A 23,615-nucleotide genomic window follows, 5' to 3' on the forward strand; every position below is an offset into this window, starting at 1 on the left:
AATGTTAAGAAAGATGTAAGATTAGTAATAATATGGCTTCAACAAATTAGTTATAAAGAATACAAATTTAAGTGTAATTGGAAGAAAAGACAAATTTTGGTTAAATAAAGGTAAAGGTAAAGGTACCCCTGCCCGTACGGGCCAGTCTTGACAGACTCTGGGGTTGTGCGCCCATCTCACTTAAGAGGCCAGGGGCCAGTGCTGTCCAGAGACACTTCCGGGTCACGTGGCCAGCGTGACATCGCTGCTCTGGCGAGCCAGAGTCGCACACGGAAACGCCGTTTACCTTCCCGCTGGTAAGCGGTCCCTATTTATCTACTTGCACCCGGAGGTGCTTTCGAACTGCTAGGTTGGCAGGCGCTGGGACCGAGCAGCGGGAGCGCACCCCACCGCAGGGATTCGAACCGCCGACCTTTCGATCGGCAAGTCCTAGGCGCTGAGGCTTTAACCCACAGCGCCACCTGCGTCCCTTTTGGTTAAATAGTATTTTATAATTAAATCTCTAAAAGAGTGATTTTAAATTCCAAAATTTGAGATTTAATCTTGGGAAATTATATTATATGAACGGAATCATCTTAATAATTTGCCAGCAAAATTTATGAGTTTAGAATGCAGGAACAAGAGGTGTGAGGAAGTCCTAGGATGAGAATGAAATGTGGATATTGGAAAATACTATGTTATTATGTATGTTTTTTTATTGTTTTAAAAATTTTAATAAATATTATATATAAAAAAAAGAACTGGATTCCTACAAGTGCTGATAGGTTTTGCAGGACATTTCCAGAGAATCAGTTTTCCAGGTGATCCAGCTGACACCCAGAAGCTACACTGCAACTGTACGTTGATCACTGTGTGATGACTGATGTTGGTCCAAATGACAAATCAGGGCACTGTAAGATCTGTCTGCATGCATGGCCAAAACAACAACTGTAGCACACATATCACAAGAGTTGGTACTTCTACCTGGCAGTACTATTACTGCACCCACTCTCCTCCAGTTTAGCATTAATCTAAAGCATCTGAAGGCAGCGTAAGTAGTATTTTGGAAAGAGCATCTTGTGTTTGATGTTGTTTTTGGAATTGTGGGAATACTTTGAAAAAGTTAAGACCTTTGTTGCATTAGCAGCATAAAAAGACCCTGCCCTGCCCCTTTCTTGTCCTTTGTAAAAAGGAAGATGCAACCAATGGTTAAGAAGAAATGGGAGACAAAGTACCACTAGAGTGGCAGTCAAATGGCTACAGGTATATGACTAGGATGCTCTTAATATGCTTGGTACATGAAACATATGGATGATGATTATGGTCACAGCATTATTCAACAGCTCTGATTTCTGCCCTGCTCCAGAAAGACTGCAGTAATGCTGGATCTTCAGATTGCTACTCTAGGCACGTGTCTCATCTATAAGCCACACGGCTGTGGAGAACAGCTTTAAAAATGCACATAGTGTGCGGCACTGGCACCAGTGGAAGCCTGAGCTTTGTTTCCAATGGTGAGCAGGTTGGTCATGTCCCTCTCCTGGTAACCACTTCAGCTGCTGCCATGACCAAGTTCCCAATAGACCACTCTCCCTACTATTCCTCTCCTAAAGTTCTACAAATTGTGATAATCTAGATGAGCTAAACAAACTTGGGTGGTGAATCTGTCAGTGAGCACCACTGGCAGCAGTGGGACATTGACTCCTTCCTTCCTTCCTTCCTTCCTTCCTTCCTTCCTTCCTTCCTTCCTTTTCCTGCTGCTCCTCGTAATAGTAACAACAGAGACCCTGTGGCAAGAGCCCACCTGCCATTCTGCTTTGGCCACAGTGCCCCAGATCAGGGGCAGACCTTGGTAATACGTCACCCTATGCAAGGCCAAGATTTGACACCCAGCCCAGCCCTCATGGTGCCTTCCCAAAGCTGGATAAGGGAGGGGCTGGGCTTTGGGACGGAGGGGTGAGGCTCTGGCAGGGTCCTGGAGACCTCCCCCTCCTTCCCAATGTTGGGCATGCGCTAGCTAGGCTTTGGGAAGGAGGACTCTATGATCTGGTCAGAGCCTTCAGATGTTGCATCATCTGAGGACATTGTGTGTTAATGTGGGAAATGATGGCTACCATACAAAAAAGTGATTTCCTGCAGCTATCAGGAGGTAAAGGTAAAGGGACCCCTGATCATTAGGTAAAGTCGCAGATGACTCTGGGGTTGCGGTGCTCATCTCACTTTACTGGCTGAGTACAGCTTCCGGGTCATGTGGCCAGCATGACTAAGCTGCTTCTGGCGAACCAGAGCAGCACTCAGAAACGCTGTTTACCTTCCCGCCGGAGCGGTACCTATTTATCTACTTGCACTGGCATGCTTTCGAACTGATAGGTTGGCAGGAGCAGGGACCAAGCAATGGGAGCTCACCCCGTCGCGGGGATTTGAACCTCCGACCTTCTGATCGGCAAGCCCTAGGCTCTGTAAGTTCAAAAAGAATGACTTACTCTGTTGCTATTAACGGGCCACCCACAAACTCCACCCCAGTCCCACCCTCTAATCAGCAAAACAGGGTAGAGACTTAGTTTTGTCTTCCCCCAAGTTGAGCCAAAAGTTCTCACAGCTCTAGCATGGGACAGGAATCTCTAAGAGAATTCTTAGCCCCTCACCCAACTATAATTCTCAGAGTTCTTAGGGCAAGGCCATGACAGTTGCAAGTGGTAAATGACTAACTAATTTTGCAATGCAGATATGTCAACTCACTGGGTAGCTTGGTTAGTTAGACCATAGTGCTGATTATGCCAAGGTTGCAGGTTCGATCCAGCTGCACATTCCTGCATTGTGGGGGGTTGGACTAGATGATCCTCAGGGTCCCTTCCAACTCTACAATTCTATGATTCTATGTCCAAAGTGCCAAAATGAGAGGTGTAAGCTAAGGAAGATAAGCCTCACCCAGAAATGGGAAGTGAGCAGTATGTGAACTTTGTTATTCCTTGGGCCGAAGAGCTGCCTGGTTCCATTACTAGGCAGCACTGGAATGTCAAGAGTATACGAGCTTCATAATGGGAAAGGATCTATGTTAAGACTCAGGATATTATATCTGAATTTGAGGCTGCATGCTGAGGATCTATATAAACTCATTTAGTGGATGTTTCTTTCCAGTTTGCTCAATTAAGGACAGTTTCGGTCGATCGCACTTGCATTAAACGTAGTGCTTCCGTAAGCTGACTCAAGTGTGACTCAGTACTTCTAATATATTTATATTATGTGCCGGGGTGTTTGAAGTAGAAAGATTTGTGCAGGCTACGTATTTATTTCTATACAATGCCTGAACAGATTGGTTCAGGTTTCACACATAAATATCTGCTTTCCAGCACCTACTTCTCACCCACATTCTAAAGACAAAGAAAGAGCATGTGGAAAATCATATTTATGATTTTTCAAAACAACAACACACCCCCTGCAATCCCAAGGCATGCTTGTAACAATCCTTCAACAAAGAGCTACGTATTGACCAGACTGCAGATCATGAGCTAAATGATGAAGCGATAAGCAATAATAATGACTATGCAATGACTCAGTGAAGTGGTGACTCAGCCTCCAGCATTTGCATCATTGGATGGGAACCTGAGGTTCTCCACTTGTCTTTGGACTACAGGTCCCATCATCCCTGACCACTGGAATTGCTGGCTGGTACTGGTGGGAACTGGAGTGCAACAGCATACAGAGGACCACGTGAAGAATTCTCCATCCCTGATCTAGAGTGCAAAAGACTGACGCTGGAAAAGGTCTCTGCCTGAGACCTTAGAGAGCTGCTGCCTGTTGGGCTGGAAGGAAAAGTGATCTGACTTAGTAGAAGACAACTTTGTAAGTCCATGTAGTCAAACCAGATTGTAAAAGATCATTGAATTATAACAGAGTTTATTTTCAAGTGGAATTGTTCCTTACTTTTCTGTCAGGCTAGGCTAGGACAAATAGGGATTTCATTTCTTGGTATTAGGATCTACTATGATATTTTGAACGCAGTATTTGTTATGCTATTTTGTGTATGCTGATTTGCATATTTTTGTACTGTGTCCTTGTAAACCACTTAGAGGCCATCATAGTTCAGCAGTATACAAATTGTGGACATAACTAAGAAACTGGATACAATGCTAAACTGTTTCACTGTTACCTAAATTCAGTTAAAAATGAAAGCAGGAGCTTCCAATTTCCTCCTCACACCTGCAGTGGACAGAGGGGTGCAGGAGACCCAAAGTGTAACTTAATTGTTCAAGAATAACCCATCAAATATATATTTTATATTATCCCCTCAGAACTGTTTCACCAGTGGTATGTCATCTATCAGGGGAAGGGAATCCTTCTATTTTAGGGCATAAGCAATGGAGCAAAAGAGAGGGCAATGTCACAAATTGACATGTAATAACTACATTTCAAGATGCGACTTTAAAGGACCAAAGTGGAGCGTGGACTCCTAAAATTAGATGGTTTTTCTATTCAGTATCTATTTTCTAATCAATAAGTTGGTTTGCCTGTTCAACACCTTGAACTGGAAGACTTTTCTAAAACTTTGCAAGGCACAAAACACAGCTCACCTCTCACTTTCCAGAGCCAACATAAACATGTGTGTGCTTGCACACAAATATGCAGAAATTGCTGGCTCTAAGCATTTGCAACAGTTCCTGAGCAGGGCCTGTTGCAAGGAATGTAGATTCTGCTCAGCTGAGTTTGAGAATGCACACATTGTGCTTGGCCAAGGTGGTCTGGAACATGGAATCCAAAACTGGAGAAAGTGAAGTGGTTCATAAAACTTTCAGCTAAACTGCAGGCAGCAAATAAGGAATGGAAAGTATCTATCAGGATAATCTATCACATGTATTAAAATGGATATGGGCAGAAAAAGAAGATGTGATAGGAGTAAAAATGGGTTTGGCGATAGTTGGGTAAAAACAACAACATCCTTTTTTAAAAGAAGCAGCTCATGAAAAGCAAGGATATTGGATCCTTTTTCTGACCACATGGTGTCCTCCTTGTTCCATGTATTGGAAGAAGGTAAAGGGTTGGGGGGAATCTTCATTAAGAGAAGCCATGTAAATAGAGCAGAGATCTGAAGACCACGAAACCCAAATTGTTCATATTTATTGCTATACTACCGTACACATTGAAGTCACTCCCCCCACCTCCAAAGTTCAGTGTAGTAATTATTCTGCTTTGACAAGATCTTATCTTTCAATCACTTATCTAACCTGCTTGGATCACAGCTCCATTTTCAAGGTACAGTGCTGGGTTAACAGTATGTCAGGGAGATAACAACTTCAATAACATTTTTCACATCCTCTCTTGTTAAAGACATCCTAGAAGAATAGATATCAGAGATGGGAGAGACCTGTGGGGCACTCGGTCCATTTCCATGCCATTTCAGGATGTGATTGTACATTTAGTATAGCTTTTGAGCATTTTTATGTTTAAAAGTGCCTCATGGTAGAGACTTTCACAATCTCCCTTTGGAGTATATTATCTAGATTCAAAATTTTGAACACAATTTCATGTTTTGTAATATTTAAGTTTGACCATTTCTACTATCACGAACTGTTCTGTGTGATGGAGCATTGAGTATTCTATAATATTCCTGTTTCCTGGTGGCTGCAGGATGGGTGGGACACAAGGTAATTTAATTATGGTTTATGGAAATTTATCAACTGATTTTATTATATTTTGTACGATGCAAGCCACTTCTACATATTTTATGGAAGTGCCCAGAATAAATAATAAATAAATAAATAAATAAATAAATAAATAAATAAATAAATAAATTTATTGCATTCGCCATGTGGCCATAGCATAATAATAATAATAATAATAAATTTTATTTATATCCCGCCCTCCCCAGCCGAAGCCGGGCTCAGGGCGGCTAACAACATTAAAACAGTATGACATTATAAAACATTATAAAAATGAATTAAAATCAAAATTTGGTGGCAACCATAAACTAAAGCTTTGTAAAGATTGCCAGAGGAGGGGGTCAGGCTGCGCCCTGACCAAATGCCAGGTGGAACAGCTCTGTCTTGCAGGCCCTGCGGAAAGATGTCAGGTCCTGCAGGGCCCTTGTCTCTTGTGACAGAGCGTTCCACCAGGTTGGAGCCGCAGCCGAAAAAGCCCTGGCTCTAGTTGAGGCCAGCCTAACCTCTCTGAGGCCTGGGACCCTCAAGGTGTTTTTATTTGAAGATCGTAAGTTCCTCTGTGGGGCATACCAGGAGAGGTGGTCCCGTAGGTACGAGGGCCCTAGGCCGTATAGGGCTTTGAAGGTTAAAACCAGCACCTTAAACCTGATCCTGTACTCCACTGGGAGCCAGTGCAGCTGGTATAGCACCGGATGAATGTGATCTCTAAGCGAAGACCCCGTAAGGAGTCTCGCTGCGGCATTCTGCACCCGCTGGAGTTTCTGGGTCAGTCTCAAGGGCAGCCCCACGTAGAGCGAGTTACAATAATCCAGTCTGGAGGTGACCGTCGCGTGGATCACAGTGGCTAGGTCAGGGCGAGAGAGGTAAGGAGCCAACTGCTTAGCTTGGCGGAGATGAAAAAATGCCGCCTTTGTTGTAGCTGCAATCTGCGCCTCCATGGAGAGGGAGGTATCGAAGATTACACCCAAACTCTTAACGGACGGTGCTGGCACTAATTGCACCCCCGCAAGAGATGGGAGTTGCCCCCTCAGTCCCATGTCGTCCCGTCCCAGCCAGAGGACCTCTGTCTTCGAAGGATTTAACTTCAGCCGGCTCCCACGTAACCATCCAGCCACAGCCTCCAAGCATCTGATCAGTGTGTCTGGGGCTGAGTCCGGGTGGCCGTCCATCAACAAATAGAGTTGGGTGTCATCAGCATACTGATGGCAGCCCAGCCCAAAACTCCGGACAAGCTGGGCGAGGGGGCGCATAAAGATGTTAAAAAGCATCGGGGAGAGTATTGCACCCTGAGGCACACCACACACCAAGGAGTGGCGGGATGACAATTCCCCCCCAAGCGCCACCCTCTGTCCCCGACCAGAGAGAAACGAGCGCAGCCATTGAAGGACTGTGCCCTGGATCCCCACGTCGGCAAGGCGGTGGTCCAGGAGTTCGTGATCGACCATGTCGAAGGCTGCTGACAGGTCTAGAAGAATCAGCAGCCCCGACCCGCCTCGATCCAGCTGCCTGCGGAGATCATCTGTTAGGGCGACCAGAGCTGTCTCGGTCCCATGACCAGCGCGGAAGCCGGACTGGAATGGATCCAGAGCTGATGTTTCATCCAGAAACCTACCTAGCTGTTCAGCAACCGCTCTCTCAATCACCTTACCCAGGAATGGAAGATTCAAGACCGGGCGGTAATTGGATAGATCTAAGGGATCTAATGATGTTTTCTTTAAGAGCGGGCGCACCACTGCCTCCTTCAGTTCCCCTGGGATTGTCCCGGTGCCAAGGGACAGATTGATGATATCCCCCAGGGGGGCCCGCACCTCTTCTGGACACGCTCTAATCAGCCAGGACGGGCACGGGTCGAGAGGACAGGTGGTGGGCTTTCCAGCTCGGAGGAATCTGTCTACATCAGCTGGGGATATCCAGTCAAAGTGGTCCAATACTGAACCCGAGGACAGTCGAGGGGCCTCCAGTTCCTTTATTGTATCCAAATTGGCAGGGAGGTCATGGCGGAGCAACAAGACCTTCTCCGCAAAAAAGCTCGCAAATAGCATAATATACATAGAAATAACAACATGGAATAGGGGTGGGGAGATAAAAGTGGATGTCGTCCTGGGCAAATACTTTGAAAAAATGGGGATAACAAAAGTAACGGGGGATTTAAAACATCGAGTGACTGAGAATACAAAAACAGATTCGATTGTGCGGCGTATCGATTACATCTGTGGTATTAAAGAAGTTGGTGCCGCTTTCCTCTTCATCACACTAAGCAGGAAATTAGCTGTCATCTCGGTAATCCAACAGTCAGAATCCTGCAGAAGAAGGGACACTATCCAAGGCTGGATTGGGAGATGAAGCTTGTTCACGAGAGGAGTTAGAAACCGAGATCTTTCTTCTGTCCAGTTGGGGCAGAAGAGCATTACATGTTCCATAGTCTCCAGAGCCGTGTCATTGCAGGTGCATGTTCTATTTGCGATGGAAACTCTGGAGTAACGACCCGACAGAACTGCTGTAGGAAAACAGTTGAGACGGGCACAGGTAAAGGCCCTTCGCTTAGCCTCCGAAGGAATTGTGAAGCAGTATAGAGGGATCCCTTCAGGGGGTGGAATAGCTAGGGCTAAGCCTGAACACGGCCCTCTTGCATGGGAAGCTGTGTTAGAGAAGTCAAGTTGCTGTAGCTTCTTTTTGATTAGAGGTAGGGCCGCCAGGCTAATATACTCTAAGTTAAAAACAGTTTTGCGGTTCAAATTGAGGAGAGCGGAATTTGAGATTAATTGTAGTTTTCCAAGGAGAATTATGAATATCTCTTAAGATCAGATTGGAGAAACCACCTCTCATTTGAGCATCCGATGCTAGTAGGTTGGAGCTATAGGAAATGGCTCGACTCCATGCTCGTTTTACAATTGAGGGCTGGGCGAACTCAAGTCGTAGGGCTGCACCTGAGACACATCTCGGGACACCGGAAAGAGATCTCAGAAACATGTGAAGTGGGCGATCCAAGTTACCTGATATTGCTGTAGTCCATACTTCGCAGCCATATAATAATTTAGGGACAACTTTGGCATTAAATATTTGAATTGCTGCTAGAAGGTGTTTGCCGCCCTTCTGATGATAAAATCAGACAATGGCATTAGAGGTCGTGGTTGCAGCAAGAGAGGCAGATTGTAGATGGGTGGTCCAGGAGAGATTATAAGTAAAAATTAAGCCTAGATATTTAAAGGCTTTTACCTTTTCTAAGTAGCCACCTGTGATCTTAAGCGGCTCCAGCTTGAGTCTACGGGAACGAGTGAAGTGGAGGACTTTCGATTTTTTATAATTAATATTAAGAGCTTCCGCCTTACAATAGGCGATAAATGCATTAACTGCATTTGCTAGGTCCGCAGCTGTTCTGGATAAGATGACGGCATCATCTGCATAGAAAAGGGAAGCAACGGGGTGACCTGCTAGGTGAGGAGGATACTTAGTTGCTAGCTTCAAAGGGGAAAGAGCATCATGAAGATAAAGATTAAACAGTAAAGGGGCCAAGAGACAACCTTGTCGGACGCCCCTGGCCGTTGGAAATGGAGTGGTAAGGGAGCCGTTGGGATCAATTCGAACGCGAGCTGTGGTGTTTGAATAAAGGGAAATAATTAGGGAGAGGAGGTGCGGATCAATTCCCAGATGGGCAAGTTTGGACCAAGTTTGGCGGCCTCCAGGTCCATGAAAGCGGCAAACAGGTCGCCTTGCCTTGGTGCAGTGTATTTACTGGCAAGGTGATAAAGAGTTAGACAGTGGTCCATGGTTGATGCTGACTTCCGGAAGCCAATCTGTTCTGGCGGTAGAATGTTTCTCTCATGTACCCATGAAAGGAGTTCTTCCAGTAAAACAGCGGCAAATATTTTCCCCGGAATAGATAGTAAACTGATGGGGCGATAGTTCCTAGGGGTGTTTGGCTGGCCGCCTTTGAAAATCGGAACTATTGTAGCTTCTCTCCAGGAGTCGGGGATGTCTAGGGCGGAAGAGATAGCGGTGAATACAGGAGTCAGCTGTTCACTCCACCAAAGAGGATCAGTCAGGAAAAGGTCCAACGGGACCATGTCTGGGCATGGACATAATGCATGGACATTATGATGTTGAAAATGCGGGTTGAAGTAAAATTTACTGAGGAGGTGGTACTAAGAGAACAGGAACAGAGGTCCAACGGGGATTGAAGGTGATCTGTAAGATGATTTGGAGAAGCGAAACTGGCTGAATAATAGGCGATCCATTCGTCAGCGGAAATCAGGGTAGCTGAATTGAATGGTGCCGAAGGCCTAACTAAGCGCCAGAAGGAGCGGGAGTCATGCCTCTCTACAGCCGAACGAAGAGTGGACCAAGCCTCAAGGATGTGTTGCTGTTTCTTGCAATGAATCATGTTTCTGTATGTCCTTTTAATATCTAGAAGCTCTGCACAGGTTTGGGGGTCGTTGGAAAATTTGATGATTCTGACCATTTTCCTAATTCGCCTTCTTAGGACTTTACATTCCTTGTCAAACCAAGGTGATTCAGGGAAGAGGCGTTGGTGGGTAGGCGAGGTGGTGGTTATGTAAGTTGTTGAAAAAGCATCAATTAATTTCCGGTATTGGTCAGCGGGCAGAATTGAGTCAGAAGGAACTGCAAGCATATCAAATGATTTTTGTATGTCCAGGGCAAGAGAGGAGCTGAGGCTTGTCCATTTCTTTGTTTTGTATACAGGGTAGCTTTGTGCTGTGGAACTATAGTTTGAGGGGACTGAGAATGGCTCTATTAGGTTTAACAATAGAGTCAATGGAAGGTGGTCACCACCAAAATATTCAGCCACTTCCATTTTTGTAGAGATTGAGAATAGCTCCGGCGTCAATAGAATGTAGTCGACAACACTGGTTCCCCGGGAAGAGATGCACGTTAACTGCTGCGAGGACAAGGGAGTAATGTTGCCATTTGCGATGCAAAGATCGTTTTTGATGGCCAATTGGGCCATCAGCCTCCCCGACGCATTTGTTATGGGATCAAGAGAGCATCTGTTTCCCCAGGGGGGCTGCAGGGGATTGTCCAGGAGTGCTGCGGAAGATAATATAGCGTCGTCGTTGGGACCTATTCTTGCGTTAAAGTCGCCTAAGAGGATTTGAGGAAGTCCTGGGTTAGTTGTTTGAAGATCATGGAGCCAAGACGAAAGTTCAGACCACCTTTCATTACGGTCGGAATCATTAATTGCTGGAGGCAGATATACTGTAGTTATCAACCATGGGCTTTTGGTCTTTGGAAGGTGGATCTTTATAGTGAGAAAGTAAGGGGAAGATTTAAGTTCCTCGCAGATAGTGAGGGATAAGCTGGTTGAAATAAGACAGGCGAGGCCAACTTGAGGGCGACCCCTGTTAGCTAGTTTGCGAGCACAGGAGCTAAAGGAACAATAATTTGGGAGAGCGATACTTTGTTGGGACCAGGTCTCTTGGAGGCACACAATGTCAAAAGAAGAGATGAAGTTTATTGCCTCAGGATCCCTTTGTTTTGTCGCCCAGCCGTTAACATTCCAGGAGACAATTTTAAGGCTCTGGGGTGGACTGAATGCGCCTTTCAGGGAAAGAACTACTTTTGCTTGATTTGTGGGTAAGGATTGAGCCTGTTTATTTCTAATGGTGTCGAATTTCCGCGGAGATAGGGAGCCGGCTGGTGTTTGCCTCTGGTCTGATCTTTGTCAATTGTTTCCCAAGGAACTTTTAGGGACTACTCTTTTATGAGCCGGCCCATTGTTCTCCGTGCATGGCAAACTGGCCAAATGTTCTATAGTTTCGGCTGGTGAATGTTGAGTACTGACATTAGTGGTCACCAAGCCTTTGAAGTGTGTTAACTCTTTCCGTAGGTGTTCTTCCGGTACCTGATTGTGGCCTAATTCTGCCTCGTCTAGGTACCTCAGCTTGTCCCAAGAGCCTGGTGAGTTCACCTTGGGGATGGTTCTCCTTATTGGAGGTGGCGTAGCGTTCTCTTCGGTGTGCTGGGCTTCCTTGATTGAAGGTAGATTAATAAATAAATAAATAAATAAATCCTCAGTAGCACAGATTGCCTTCCATCAGCTTTGGCTGGTGGCCCAGCTGCACCCCTATCTGGACAGGGATAGACTAACTTATGTTTTCTATGCTCTGGTAACCTCTAGGTTAGATGACTGCAATGTGTTATACACAGGGCTGCCTCTGAAGGTTAAGAAACTTCAGGTCCAATTCTAAGTGCTGTTTTTGACCTATAAAGCCTTAAACGGCTCAGGACCGCAATACCTCAAGGACCACCTCTCTCCATATGAACCTACCCTGAGAGCATTCTCTGAGGCCCTTCTTTGTGTGCCTCTTCCATGAGATGTTTGGAGAGTCAGGGATGGAGGAAGGGGGGACGGTCCACCCCAGGTGTCATCACTGGGGTGTGTGTGTGACATTTGGCATGCTGCCCGCCTGCTACTCCCAAGCCTACCCTGAGCCGTCGGAGGAAGGGGCAGAGCTGCGACGCCTTGCTGTCGACCTTCCCCCCTTCTCCCTTCATTTCGACAGCTTGGGGGAGGCTTGGGAGTTGGGGGTGGGTGGCATGCCATTGCCCCCTGCTCCCAAGCTGCTTCTGGGGGGGGGCGAGCCTCCCCTGAGCTGTCAAAAGGAAGAGGGAAGGGAGGAAGGCTGCTGGCAAAGCGGCTCGGCTCCCTCTACCCATGGGCAGCTCGCTACACTCCCCATGGGCAGCTTGCTCCGCCCCCATGGGCATCTCACCCCCTGGGACGCTCACCCTGCCCCCACCACTGAGTGCACAGCATGTGTGCTGCTCTGGGTGCTGGAGCAACTATCTCCGCCTCTGTGGAGAGTATCAACATGAGAATGGACCTTTACTGCAGTAGCTCCCCGTCTGTGGAATGCTCTCCTCAGGGAGGTTCAGCTGGCACCTTCATTATACATCTTTAATCGCCAGACGAAGATGTTCCTCTTTAACTAGGCCATTAGCTTATTGTGTTGCGGAAGGGGGAGATTATTGGTTTGGGTTGTTTTTTTTTCTTATTTTTCTTACGTATTTTGTGTTTTTTTATATTGTAATTTTATGTTGTGAACTGTCCTGAGATCTACGGATGAAGGGCGGCAGATTTAATAAAAATAAGTAATAAATGAAATGAAATGTAGGGCCGAGAGAGACTCGCTTTCTGAAAGCTGCTTCCAGTCACTATAGAAAATACTGAGTTAGATGGACCAATGGCTTGACTCTTGTGACCCTGCCAGAACAATTCATGTGCTTACCTGAGGTACTCGTAGAGTCCATACATAGGCAAGAAGTCAATGTCTGACAGGAACATGTATGGTGTGCTGATATGTTTCATTGCCACATTCCGTAGGAGGTTCACCGGATAAAATTGGCCCTCCTTGTACACTATGTGGTATCCAACGTTGTGACGGCTCATGAGGACCTCAGAGCCTTGAGCGTAGCGCAGAAACTGCTGTGCCTCTGCATCAGAAAGGTAGAGTGCCAAGCTGATTGGTCCTTCCCAGTGTTTGCAGATAGCTTCAAGCATCTGGAGTCTAAGAGAAGAAAGGAAGGGTTAGAACAGAGAATTTTTTACCACCAGGATGTCCCCCTTTTCTGTTTAAACTCTTGTACTGGGTAACCTCCATGCAAATATTTCAACATATGTTGATACTTTTAAGTCGAAAGATCACTTGGAGATCCATCTCCGAAATGGGAGCTTCAAAGACTAACTAAAAATTGGTACATTTTACATCTTCTCTAGAATAAAAGAAACATTAATTTTAAAGATTTTGTCCCATCACAGAGAACAAGGAAGGGGGAGATGCAGCAGATGAGGGCCTTTGGAATCATTAGAGAGGCAAAAATCACCTTCAATATTTTGAAAGAATGAAACCATTTAAGTAATAAAATAGGTAATTGTTTGTTACGTCTTCCCCAACCTGGTACTGTGCTGATTAGCTGACAGAAGTTGTAATCCTCAACAATCCAGGTTGGGGAAGGCAATGGTATACTCAAGAGTAAGTGCCTACCACTACATTGTATTGCTTCATTCATTGCTGTTGTATTTTCTGCTAAGGAAAGAAATGTTAGCTATGCTGCTTTTTTATATATATATAAGTTTTCCTAGCTGTGGGAAGCTGCAGTACTTCAGGGAGCCCTACTCAGGTTACTAATATTTACTTAGGACATTTATTGGTTGTTATTAAGTGGTAAATTCACAAGGAGTTGAATTTATATTGAATTTCTGTTTCAACATTCATTCCCGCAGTTTATCACTTATTTAGCTCCGTGAACTACAGTTGGATGTGTCCATAGTGTTGTTGAGTTTTTATTTGGTCAACCATACTTCGCTGTTGAATGCAGATGGCTTGGTTGCTCTTTAATGCTTTGAAAAGTCACGGTGGGGATTGTGGTAGAGTGTAACAACTTCTGCCCTCTTTGATAAAAAGTGGTAGAGTGCTCTTTCCAAATAACACCCTTTGATGCTCTTGCTTCTCTGTGGAGTTTGCAAAGTAGTTGCAGTAATAATAATGATATTATAGAATTGTGAACTACCTTTCCAACTGTAGACAACATACAATAAAAACAAAAATTTAAAAATCCCAGATAACCTTAAAACAACTGTGTTTTTTTAACCCAGCATTGTTCAGTAGCAACTAGAACCACACTGATGTGGCTGCATAGAATTGAAGTACTTAGCTGCTGATGTTAATGCAGATAAAGCCTTTCTGTTTTTTGAAATCATGTGCATGTGCTGGGGTAGAGATGTAGGAAGAATCTTTTGAAATCAAGACTAGACTTTCAAGTGGATTTCTTTCCACCTGCCCATTTGACCCCCATCATGGCACAGATTCTTGCTATGAATGATGCTTGCCTCAGTTCTTTTTAACATATTCACATTATACCTAAATAGATGCATAAACTGCTTTGCAATATACACTATTTACATATTCATTGATGTATAATTGCTGCTGTCCTGACAGGTGCCTCAGCAATTTTATTTTTTTTAGAAGTGTTGTTTTTTGACTGCATATAAGTTGTTTGTTGCTAGAGACAGTCAACACGGACTAAAATCTGCTTCTTACTGTGAATTTTTAAAAAATTGAATGCATTATGGCTCTTTTAATATGGGAAGACGTGATCTCTTTTGCTTTCTGTACACTTCATCTGTGTTCCTCGATTAAAGTCTCTTTGTCAAAGTAGGGGGGAACCAACTGGATTTTACTGCTCATTTTGCACCCTCCATCCCCTAAATCTTTGTTTTAAAATATTAAGTGTCCTTGCCCCAGCCACAGACAAATTTCATCCCCCCACTGAAGTTGTTGACTTATAACTTCTAGTTATTTGCTAGTGGCAGCCTATACAGACCTATTCAATCCCCTTTGTACTGTGGATTTAAAAACCAAAGGAACACATCATCATTATTGTTCTTTTCTACATGGCACAAAAACAGATTTCAAGCTGTCAAACACAAAATCATGTTTAGTATAAACATTTAAAACATAAATTGAGTTTTATGTTTTAGCAGATAAATGCATGCAACCATTTTCTGTATAAAATATGTATTTATGAAATAAAATGTTGCAATTAAATGATCTATGTGTAATTAAGTGGCATTGCACTGAGTGAAGAGGAGTGCCTGTAAAACATTTGTCAACAGGAATCCATACAATCTAGAACAGAAAGAGCAAAATATCAACAGGGTGCTAAATTGTCTCTCCCAGATGTCGGAGTGAGGAAAACAGTGCAGGGTGACAAGTTTATATTGAACTATGGAATCAAGATAGGGAGACAGGCTGCAATGCTACTCCATTTGCCTTGGAGTAAGCCTCATTGAATTCAATGGGGATTGCTTTTGAGTAGACATGGTTAGGATTGCATGGTTAGGATTTCAGTCATAGACCCACTTTGTTTTTACGGTGCCACAAGTCCACTTTGAAATGGAACACACATAAGATAACTGATCTGTAGACATTGCTGAGATATGTGTGTCTATCATACTGTATGACATATGTATAATAAAAGGATATTTATGCATCAGCTGATGACAAAACAGAAGAACCACTTGTGCAAAATTAAAACAATTGCAGCAGAATGGAAAATACCAAACAAAAGTGCAAGTGAACATTGGAATGGATTGAGGTAAATTAATTATTCTTTACCCAGGGGTCAGTAAGTGGCCACCAGTGAACCTAATCTCAGCTCTGGAAATCCCTGTGGTCTTCCAGTTGCCAAGCTGAAGATGAAAAGTTTGGGGAATGGCATTTGACAACCATTTTCCTACAGCTGCTCTCAAGGGTGCCTTGAGGCTCCGCTATTTTTTTCCTCTTTGGTAAATGTTCAGGAAAACTAGCCACTGATTACATGTGTGAATCCTAAGTAAACACACTCCAAAGGGGCAGAGTTTGGTGGGATGCAGAAGTCTTCTATCACATAAGGAAGTTCTTCTGTATGTGTAGCTGAATGGTGTTTTAGATTAAAATGAAAAACAAATGTAAAGCCAACAGCTGTTACAGAAGTTGGGTGCTACCCTTACTTCTGTAGCAAGATACCAGGGGGCTCCAGGCACTCACCCAGGGTCTGTGTTGCTTTGGAGAATTGAGACATGGTAGAGACTGCCATAGCTTTAAGAAATATGATTTATTCACCTATTTACACCTTCAGTCTGCATGGAGAGATTTCAGATCTTTTAGCATTGTCATTTCAAGAGGGACTTGCAGCAGTGCAGCCCTGGAGTCAAAGACATCTCTCCTAGCCAGCCTTCAACCAGCCTGCCCAAGATGGATCCCAGTCTTTTCTCTCCCTCCTTCTTCCCAGCACACCTTGCTCTAAAGACTCTCTTTTCCTGACACCTCAAACACCCCCCATCACCATTGCAACCTCTGTCCAGGTCCGAGAATTCCCTTTGATGGGCCATCAACACCTTTTGTCATGTTAATGCCTCTATCCCAAGTGAGGCCCTGGCTTGGATAGGAAGCTTAGCCTGCAATCTTCCCACTGGCCTGTAATCTTCCCTTCAAATAATCAAAATCCTTTCAGGGTTTTCTTTGGGGGGGGGGGTCCCCCCTAAATCTACAACATAACATTTTCCATGTATATCGCTGAATTAAATCTTGCCTAGTCACGGTCCTCATCCTCTGTAGCAAGAATAACTAGAGCAGCCATAAGGATGTGAACAAGTGTTTGCTAAACCAAACCTCTTATTTCACTAATCTAAAGAGAAAGCAGAGAAACCACTCAAAAAACAAATCCCAATCCCCCTAAAATATCAAGACATGGCAGTTAGATTTTCTTCTGCATTTTCCAAATCCCTACTACTATAACCTCCCTATTAATGTTTATATGAGGCAAAATAATCTTTTTTTCTTCATTACAGTAATCAATAATAATAATAGTTGTTTTCTTCTCCCGCCATCTTTCCTAAGCTGTGCAGCAGAAAGAAATAACATGTTCAAACTGGCAAATATAAATTCTGATTTCAACATTAATAGCTTTTCCCTGCAGTTCTGAATGATCCTGATGACATCCAAGAAGCTTTGCTTCCCTAGATACCAGAGATTACGTTTGCTAGTCTATACCTGAATCATTATTTTCTCCTTTTTTAATCTATTATTGAAATGATGGTTATTATTGGGTGTAACACACACTTAAATTAGAAATAGGGATCGATACAAACAAAAACACCCCCAAAGGTATGTACAAAGCTTTAGCTAGCCCGTGATAGGAATCATAAATAAAACATATGATGCTGTTAAAAAATATACAGTAAAAAGCACAGTGGATTTCTCTTCCCTATTATGCAACAAAAAGCAGACAATCAGCACAGATGGATGGAACTGATTTCAGATAAAGCTCCCAATTGCTTCAGTGTGGTCATAGAAAAGTCTAGCAGGGTCCCTGGGCCCTTTCAGGGTGACTGACATACTGCAAAAGTTTACCTGTGGGAGTGGAAGGATATAGGATTACTACCTGGCTAGTATTTTATTGGCCTGCTTAGCGATTCAATGCCTAGGCAGATTGCTGGTCCTCCAAATGCTATCATTCAGCAACCACCATCTCTGGGCTTGTGGAGAGGGCCATAGAGATTTGTTGCGGACTGCAAGAATTCAAGTTGACACTCTGTCTCCTCCACAACAGCTGATCAGCGGTACAGTATGGCTGCTTCTAGGGATGGTATTTTGCAGCAATGGTGTCTCGCGGGAATGGGTAGGTTAAACATGCCTTTATAGGTGAATCTACCAAATCTGCACTTTTTGAAACCATCTGGGAACCACAACACAGTCCATCCTTCAAAACTCACACCTTCCCAAATGTTTCAATGCAGTCCTCCAGTCAAACAATGTGTACAGAAGTGCATATACTAGAGTAAAATGTGCATGAAAATGTATATATCGGTGAAAATAAGATACAAAAATGCATTATATTAAGAAGCATTACTTCGTAAAACTGCATACAGGCATGTATTTTAGGAAAAATTCACACTTAAATGCAGGTAATTTACATGAGGTTGCTTTTTTAAAAATCACAAATTGTTGCAGAAGTGTGGAAAACTGAATTTAGGATTAGAAAAATGAGAAAGTCTTCTCTCAGGTCTGCACCCCAAAGCATTGCCCCCATAGGCCTAGTATGTTGCTGATTTGCCCTCTAGATGAGGCCAGCACAGCGACATCAACTGACCAGGGAGCAGCAACACTCCCAGGGATCGTGCTGCACGAGCACTGCAAAATAGCTCTACTACGGATGGTGGTGAGGAGAGACATTTCAAAGCATCTAGCCCACTCTCTTCACAGCATTCACTGAAAGAACAAATGCTATAGCCTTATCTATTACTAGTATTTGCACCTCTCCTTGCCAATGACAATAACACACAATACAAGTGTTGTGGGAGGAATGTAATAAAGAAAAACAGTTTAAAAAAGATAGTGAAAAACAACTGAAAGGTGCAAGAGGAAATAAAATGGCTAAAAGCTTCTTTGGTAGGGATATTATTTATTGATTTTAGCTGAAAGAGAGAATCTCCAACCCGAATCAATGAATAACAACAACTTACTAACAGTGCGTGGAAAGATTATTTTTTCTCATGTCAGGCCAATTGCTTTCTCCTTTCTGAATAAAGATGGGCATCCCTGTCTATCAATACAGCGTGTTCCCTGAATGGATCCAAAAAAGCGAAACAGATGCTCAACTGCTGCATTGTTGCCAGCAAAACAGTGCTGAGCTGCAGTTCGCTCCTTTGAATTAAAATCCTGGAGGGAAAACATACACAGCCTCATTTCCTTCTCTAATTCATTGTGGCATTCACACAGGATTTGTGTGAGATTCTTTTCTTCGTCTTTGTTTAACTCAAAAGGCATGCATGAAAGCCCCAAACCCCACCACCCCAAGAAATGTTTTCCAAATTAAAAATCAATAGAACAGGCGCTGGTGAACGTGGCAAATGATGACTGAATGTGCTAGATGCATAAGCTAGCAGCCAAACAGTGCAGTGGTTTTTGTGGGCTTATGCTCATTTCTTCAGCAAATCAGCATGCATTTAGTCAGCCTAAGTTCCTAGGGTCTCCCTGTGGAGGAACACTGACCTTTCTGTGTAGTCAACTAGAGGGACAGAAGTGTTACACATGCCTCAGGTATGTGCTCTGCCTAATGCAGTGCTGACTGCTTGCTTCTTTTGAAGACGGGCCTCTTCCTTCCTAGAACTAACTCTACCAAAAGCAGGGAGGAAGGAGGGCCTCAGGTATTGGGATGTGGGGATTCTGATGTTGCAATTCAGATGAGATGCTCTTGGTTTCTGAACAGAAGTGATGCACATTTTACAGGCTGCTTGAAATCTGTGAATGCACATTCCGGGTTTATCCAGGCTCTCGGGATGCAGCCGCTTAAAAACCAAATTTGACAGGATAAAAGTTGCCAGCTCAATACAGCTTCTGCTCAAAGAAAATTATGAGTGTGCCCAAAGCAAAAGCAAGACAGAGAAAGCATGGGCTATCAAGGACAGCGGTAGCTCTAGGACAGGAGCATGGAAGAGGATCTAGCTAGTGGGCCAGAACTTGATTTCCACCTCCACCCCTGCAGTACAAGTGTGCATCTTTCCTTGAGAAGAACTACTCCCCTGAGAAGCACGACTCAAGAGGCTTTGCAAGCATCAAAACCCCTTTAATCCAAGACTCACCTTTGACTATCCCACTCCTAACATCATATATGGCACCAGGGTGGGCATGGCTTGGCCTAAACACCCTTATGGACCAAATGGAGAGGTCCACATATGCTGTAGAACAAAGAACCTATTTTGTAAAATCCCCAGCAAAGCAAGTATGTCATATGGTACAGAAGGTATGGGAGAACTAACAAAAACCCTCTGCTTGAGTCAACAATCAACGTTATCTAGGTTCTTTCCTTTCCTGACTCACCACATGCTTTTTTACGCTCATTTACACTTTTGATGTATTTTAAATGAACTATAATGGCTGGATTGACATTGTTATAAAGCATTGTCATGTACCATAAGTATGAATTGCTGTGCTTATGTTGCCTGTCCTGCATAGCACTTTGAACATGGGGAACTGATGATGATGATCAGTTAACTACCAATAGGGTAGATCAGGCCATTTCCGGGGTCGTAACTTCCTACCCTGCACCTGAGCACTGAAGTCTCTGACTCATCATGTCCCTCTTTCTGTACAAAACAAATGGCACTCATTTACTGTCAGTGAATCCCAAATATTCTTTTCCCCACCGACATAAGACCTTGTGAAATTTTCTTGAACTCATTAGCGGGTGCTAATTGCATTTTCCAGAGTTCTTGGTGTGATAATAAAATGGCATTTCTTACCTGTCCATTGAGAGTTGAGCCACCAGCGTTACATCAGTGTTGTCTGGAGCAGACTCATACTCGTAGTGTAAAAAATACAAGTGGGTGCGATGGACAGTGAAACGCTCCCGTCTAAACTCATAGCACAGGTCATCTTCATCCAACTCAGACAGCTGTTTCTGGAGCTGTAGTGGGGGTAGGGTGGTGGAGGGGAAACCACAAGCATATATATTACTAAATCTCTTTTAGTGAAGGGTAGTCATTTGTTAAGATTAGGTACCTCACTAGCATCTTGTCACTTTCATTCATTGCATGTATGAACTTTCTCGCAGACCCCAAAGTCATCTCACTTACAGACCCTAAATGAAATAGAAGGCCTACTTCACACAATGCATAATTAACTTTCAGAACTCATTAACCAAGTATATTTTTATAGTGGCCATCAGCACAAATAAACTTTTTAAAAGGAACATGGGAAGTTGCCTTATACTGAATCAGATCATTGGTCCAGCTAATTCAGTAGTTCACATGGGTAGTGACTCTCCAGGTTTTCAAACAGGAAACATTCCCAGCCCTACCTGGAGATGCCAGGGATTGAACCTGGAACCATCTGCATGCAAAGTAAAGCCCTTCCAGAAGCACTGAGTATGTCAGTGGAAACTAGCCAGGATAGGGAAAAACAACAACAACAACAACAACAACAACAACAACCGCAACTCATCTAAGCTTTTTGAGAGAAGCTAAAGATTAACCACTGGGAGGGGAATACATGTATATCAACATGTATTTCTATGAACTTTCTATGAACTTCTATGAACTACTTCCTATGAACTTTCTGAAGACATCTGTGCTGGCAAAATTCTACCTCTGAGAAAAATTCTGCCTCCAGAATGAATTAAGTTCTTAACCTGAGGTACCACTGACAGAAACTGGAGTATTTGGTACACTGCCTAAAAGTAAGTCTTGCTATATCACTGCTGCCGTTCTGGATCCAGCCTTGTTGCAGCAGTGATATAGCAAGACTTACTTTTAGGCAGTGTACCAAATACTCCAGTTTCTGTCAGTTAAGAACTTAATTCATTCTGGAGGTCCGTTCTTAACCTGAAACTGTTCTTAACCTGAGGTACCACTTTAGCTAATGGGGCCTCCTGCTGCCACCGCTGGGCAATTTCTGTTCTCATCCTGAAGCAAAGTTCTTAACCCAAGGTACTATTTCTGGGTTAGTGGAGTCTGTAACCTGAAGCGTCTGTAACCTGAAGCATCTGTAACCTGAGGTACCACTGTACTTGAAAGCTATGCCATTGGCATTCTGGAAAAAACACATCAAGGGTTCCTACTGCTGCAGGTATGTTTTCTTTCGAAGAGCCATCAAAATTCATGCATGACTAAATGGCTCACCAAACAAAACAGAAGAAGAATTGATTATAGTTTGGGGGTTGCATTTGCTCTTGGCCAACCTTCCAAGGGCCCTGTGCCAGTGGTGGGTGTGGTCACCTCACACCTTCTCATGCACGAACAGAGGACATACCCACCAGCAGACACATTCAGCACAGACCCCCTCTTCCCATTCTCAGCTGTGGATCAGCCGAGCAGGGGGATTATTGTCCTCTCTCCAGTCATCAAATGATCAACTGATGGCCAGAGATGCATCCTTATCTTCCTTTAAAAAAAGTCTTTGAGTTGCACACACATCCCCACCCACCACACCATTGGCCATGCCCAGATATTATGAAAGCTGTAGTCTATAAAGTGATGACTGATTTTATCCAATCCTTGTCTCCATGTGTCTCTTCCTCTCTTCCTCTGCCCTACTCTAGTCACCACTGTGAGCACAAATTCTCCATCATCTTACATTTTATTCACCACTGAAAACCTCAGTTCATCACACCCTCGTTCATTTCATTCCCCCTAAGCACAAATAACATTTTAAATAAAGCCAGAAATGACTAGATGAAACATCTTAATTTCCTTCCATGGAAAGACATTAGCATTCTCCCCTTATCAGTTCTATTCATCAGCCTAAGTAGAAATGGTTAGAAGAGCTGTACCATACCACTCCTTCGAGATATCATAGTATCTTCTTCTTTTTTTAATTTCACAAATAGCCAAGCTATAAGTTGGTAATTGCAAAGTAGCCATTATCTAGGTAGTCACTGAGTGATTATCAGATTACTTCATGCTTCTAAGATAAAAGGATATAACAACTTAATTATGAGCTATGGAATAGCACTATGGACTAAATTATGTCTCTGACTACTGCTGAGGAATGGAATAAAGAAAGATCGCATTTCATGCCCTAGTATTTTAACCGGGGGTGAAGCCAGAAGGGGGATGAAGCCAGAAGGGGACCAAATGCAAGTTTAATATTTATGTAACATCTTTCCACAGTGGAAATGTTACATTATATTAATTAATTAATTAATTAATTAATTGAATTTATATCCTGCCGTTCCTCTCAAAGGAGCCCAGGATGCAAAAAAAGAGGGGGGGAATTGTCTCTTAGGGACAATTCCAATACAAAGCTGGCCAGATTCTGTATATATGACCCCCCCACTTTGATCTGGGGATGGTGGCCCAGAATTGTATTTTTGTCCAACAGAAACCATTCATTAGTGTTCAAGCTTGACCATAAAGTTTGTGCTGTCTTTCAGTGAGAACTTCTCATTTAAGGAGCACATATGCTCAAATATTATCAGGGCATCGCATATGAAATCCAGGAGAAGGAATGTAATTAACAACATGTAGTGAAAGCGTGTGTGTCGTTGCCGCATCTGGTGGCCCTGCATTGTCTCTCTTGCCAGCCAGCCCCATACTACCCAAGTCTGCAAAAGTTTTAATTGGCATGCTTCACATTTAAGTTTCCAGAACACAATTTATGACAAGCCAATACATTTTGACCAGAGTATTACTAATTTCAAATATGCTAGTCAGTTTCTCAATGATCTAGAGATAAGCAAGAAATCATAAAGTTTGATAAAAGTTAAGATGTCTGTGTTTGTGTGCCTCCTTGGTATCTTAGGCTTCAGCACATTTAACTTCCAAATACCTCAGCAACTTTTTCGACTCAAGGCCTAAAGCCTCAGACGCTGCTTCTGCTCACTCTGCTGAAGAGGATCCTTGTATTCTCTTTAAATTATGCCAAAGAGCAAGTAATAATGCAACTCATATTTTGAATAATTATAGCCTAATCTATGTGAAAG

The 23,615-nt window shown here is 43.5% G+C and overlaps 1 protein-coding gene across 1 annotated transcript in view; it reads right to left on the minus strand.

Annotated features, from left to right (window-relative positions):
- Positions 1–23,615, minus strand: part of LARGE1 (LARGE xylosyl- and glucuronyltransferase 1) — a 250,247-nt gene that overhangs the window by 21,698 nt on the left and 204,934 nt on the right. The window contains exons 10-11 of the mRNA XM_079992447.1: positions 20,437–20,600; positions 12,881–13,159 (exon numbers count right to left, since the gene is read on the minus strand). Coding sequence (XP_079848573.1) covers positions 12,881–13,159; positions 20,437–20,600 — 443 coding nt within the window. The remainder of the gene's footprint in view (positions 1–12,880; positions 13,160–20,436; positions 20,601–23,615) is intronic.

Source organism: Podarcis cretensis (assembly GCF_951804945.1).
Source record: "Podarcis cretensis genome assembly, chromosome: 10".
Taxonomy (NCBI): Eukaryota; Metazoa; Chordata; class Lepidosauria; order Squamata; family Lacertidae; genus Podarcis; species Podarcis cretensis.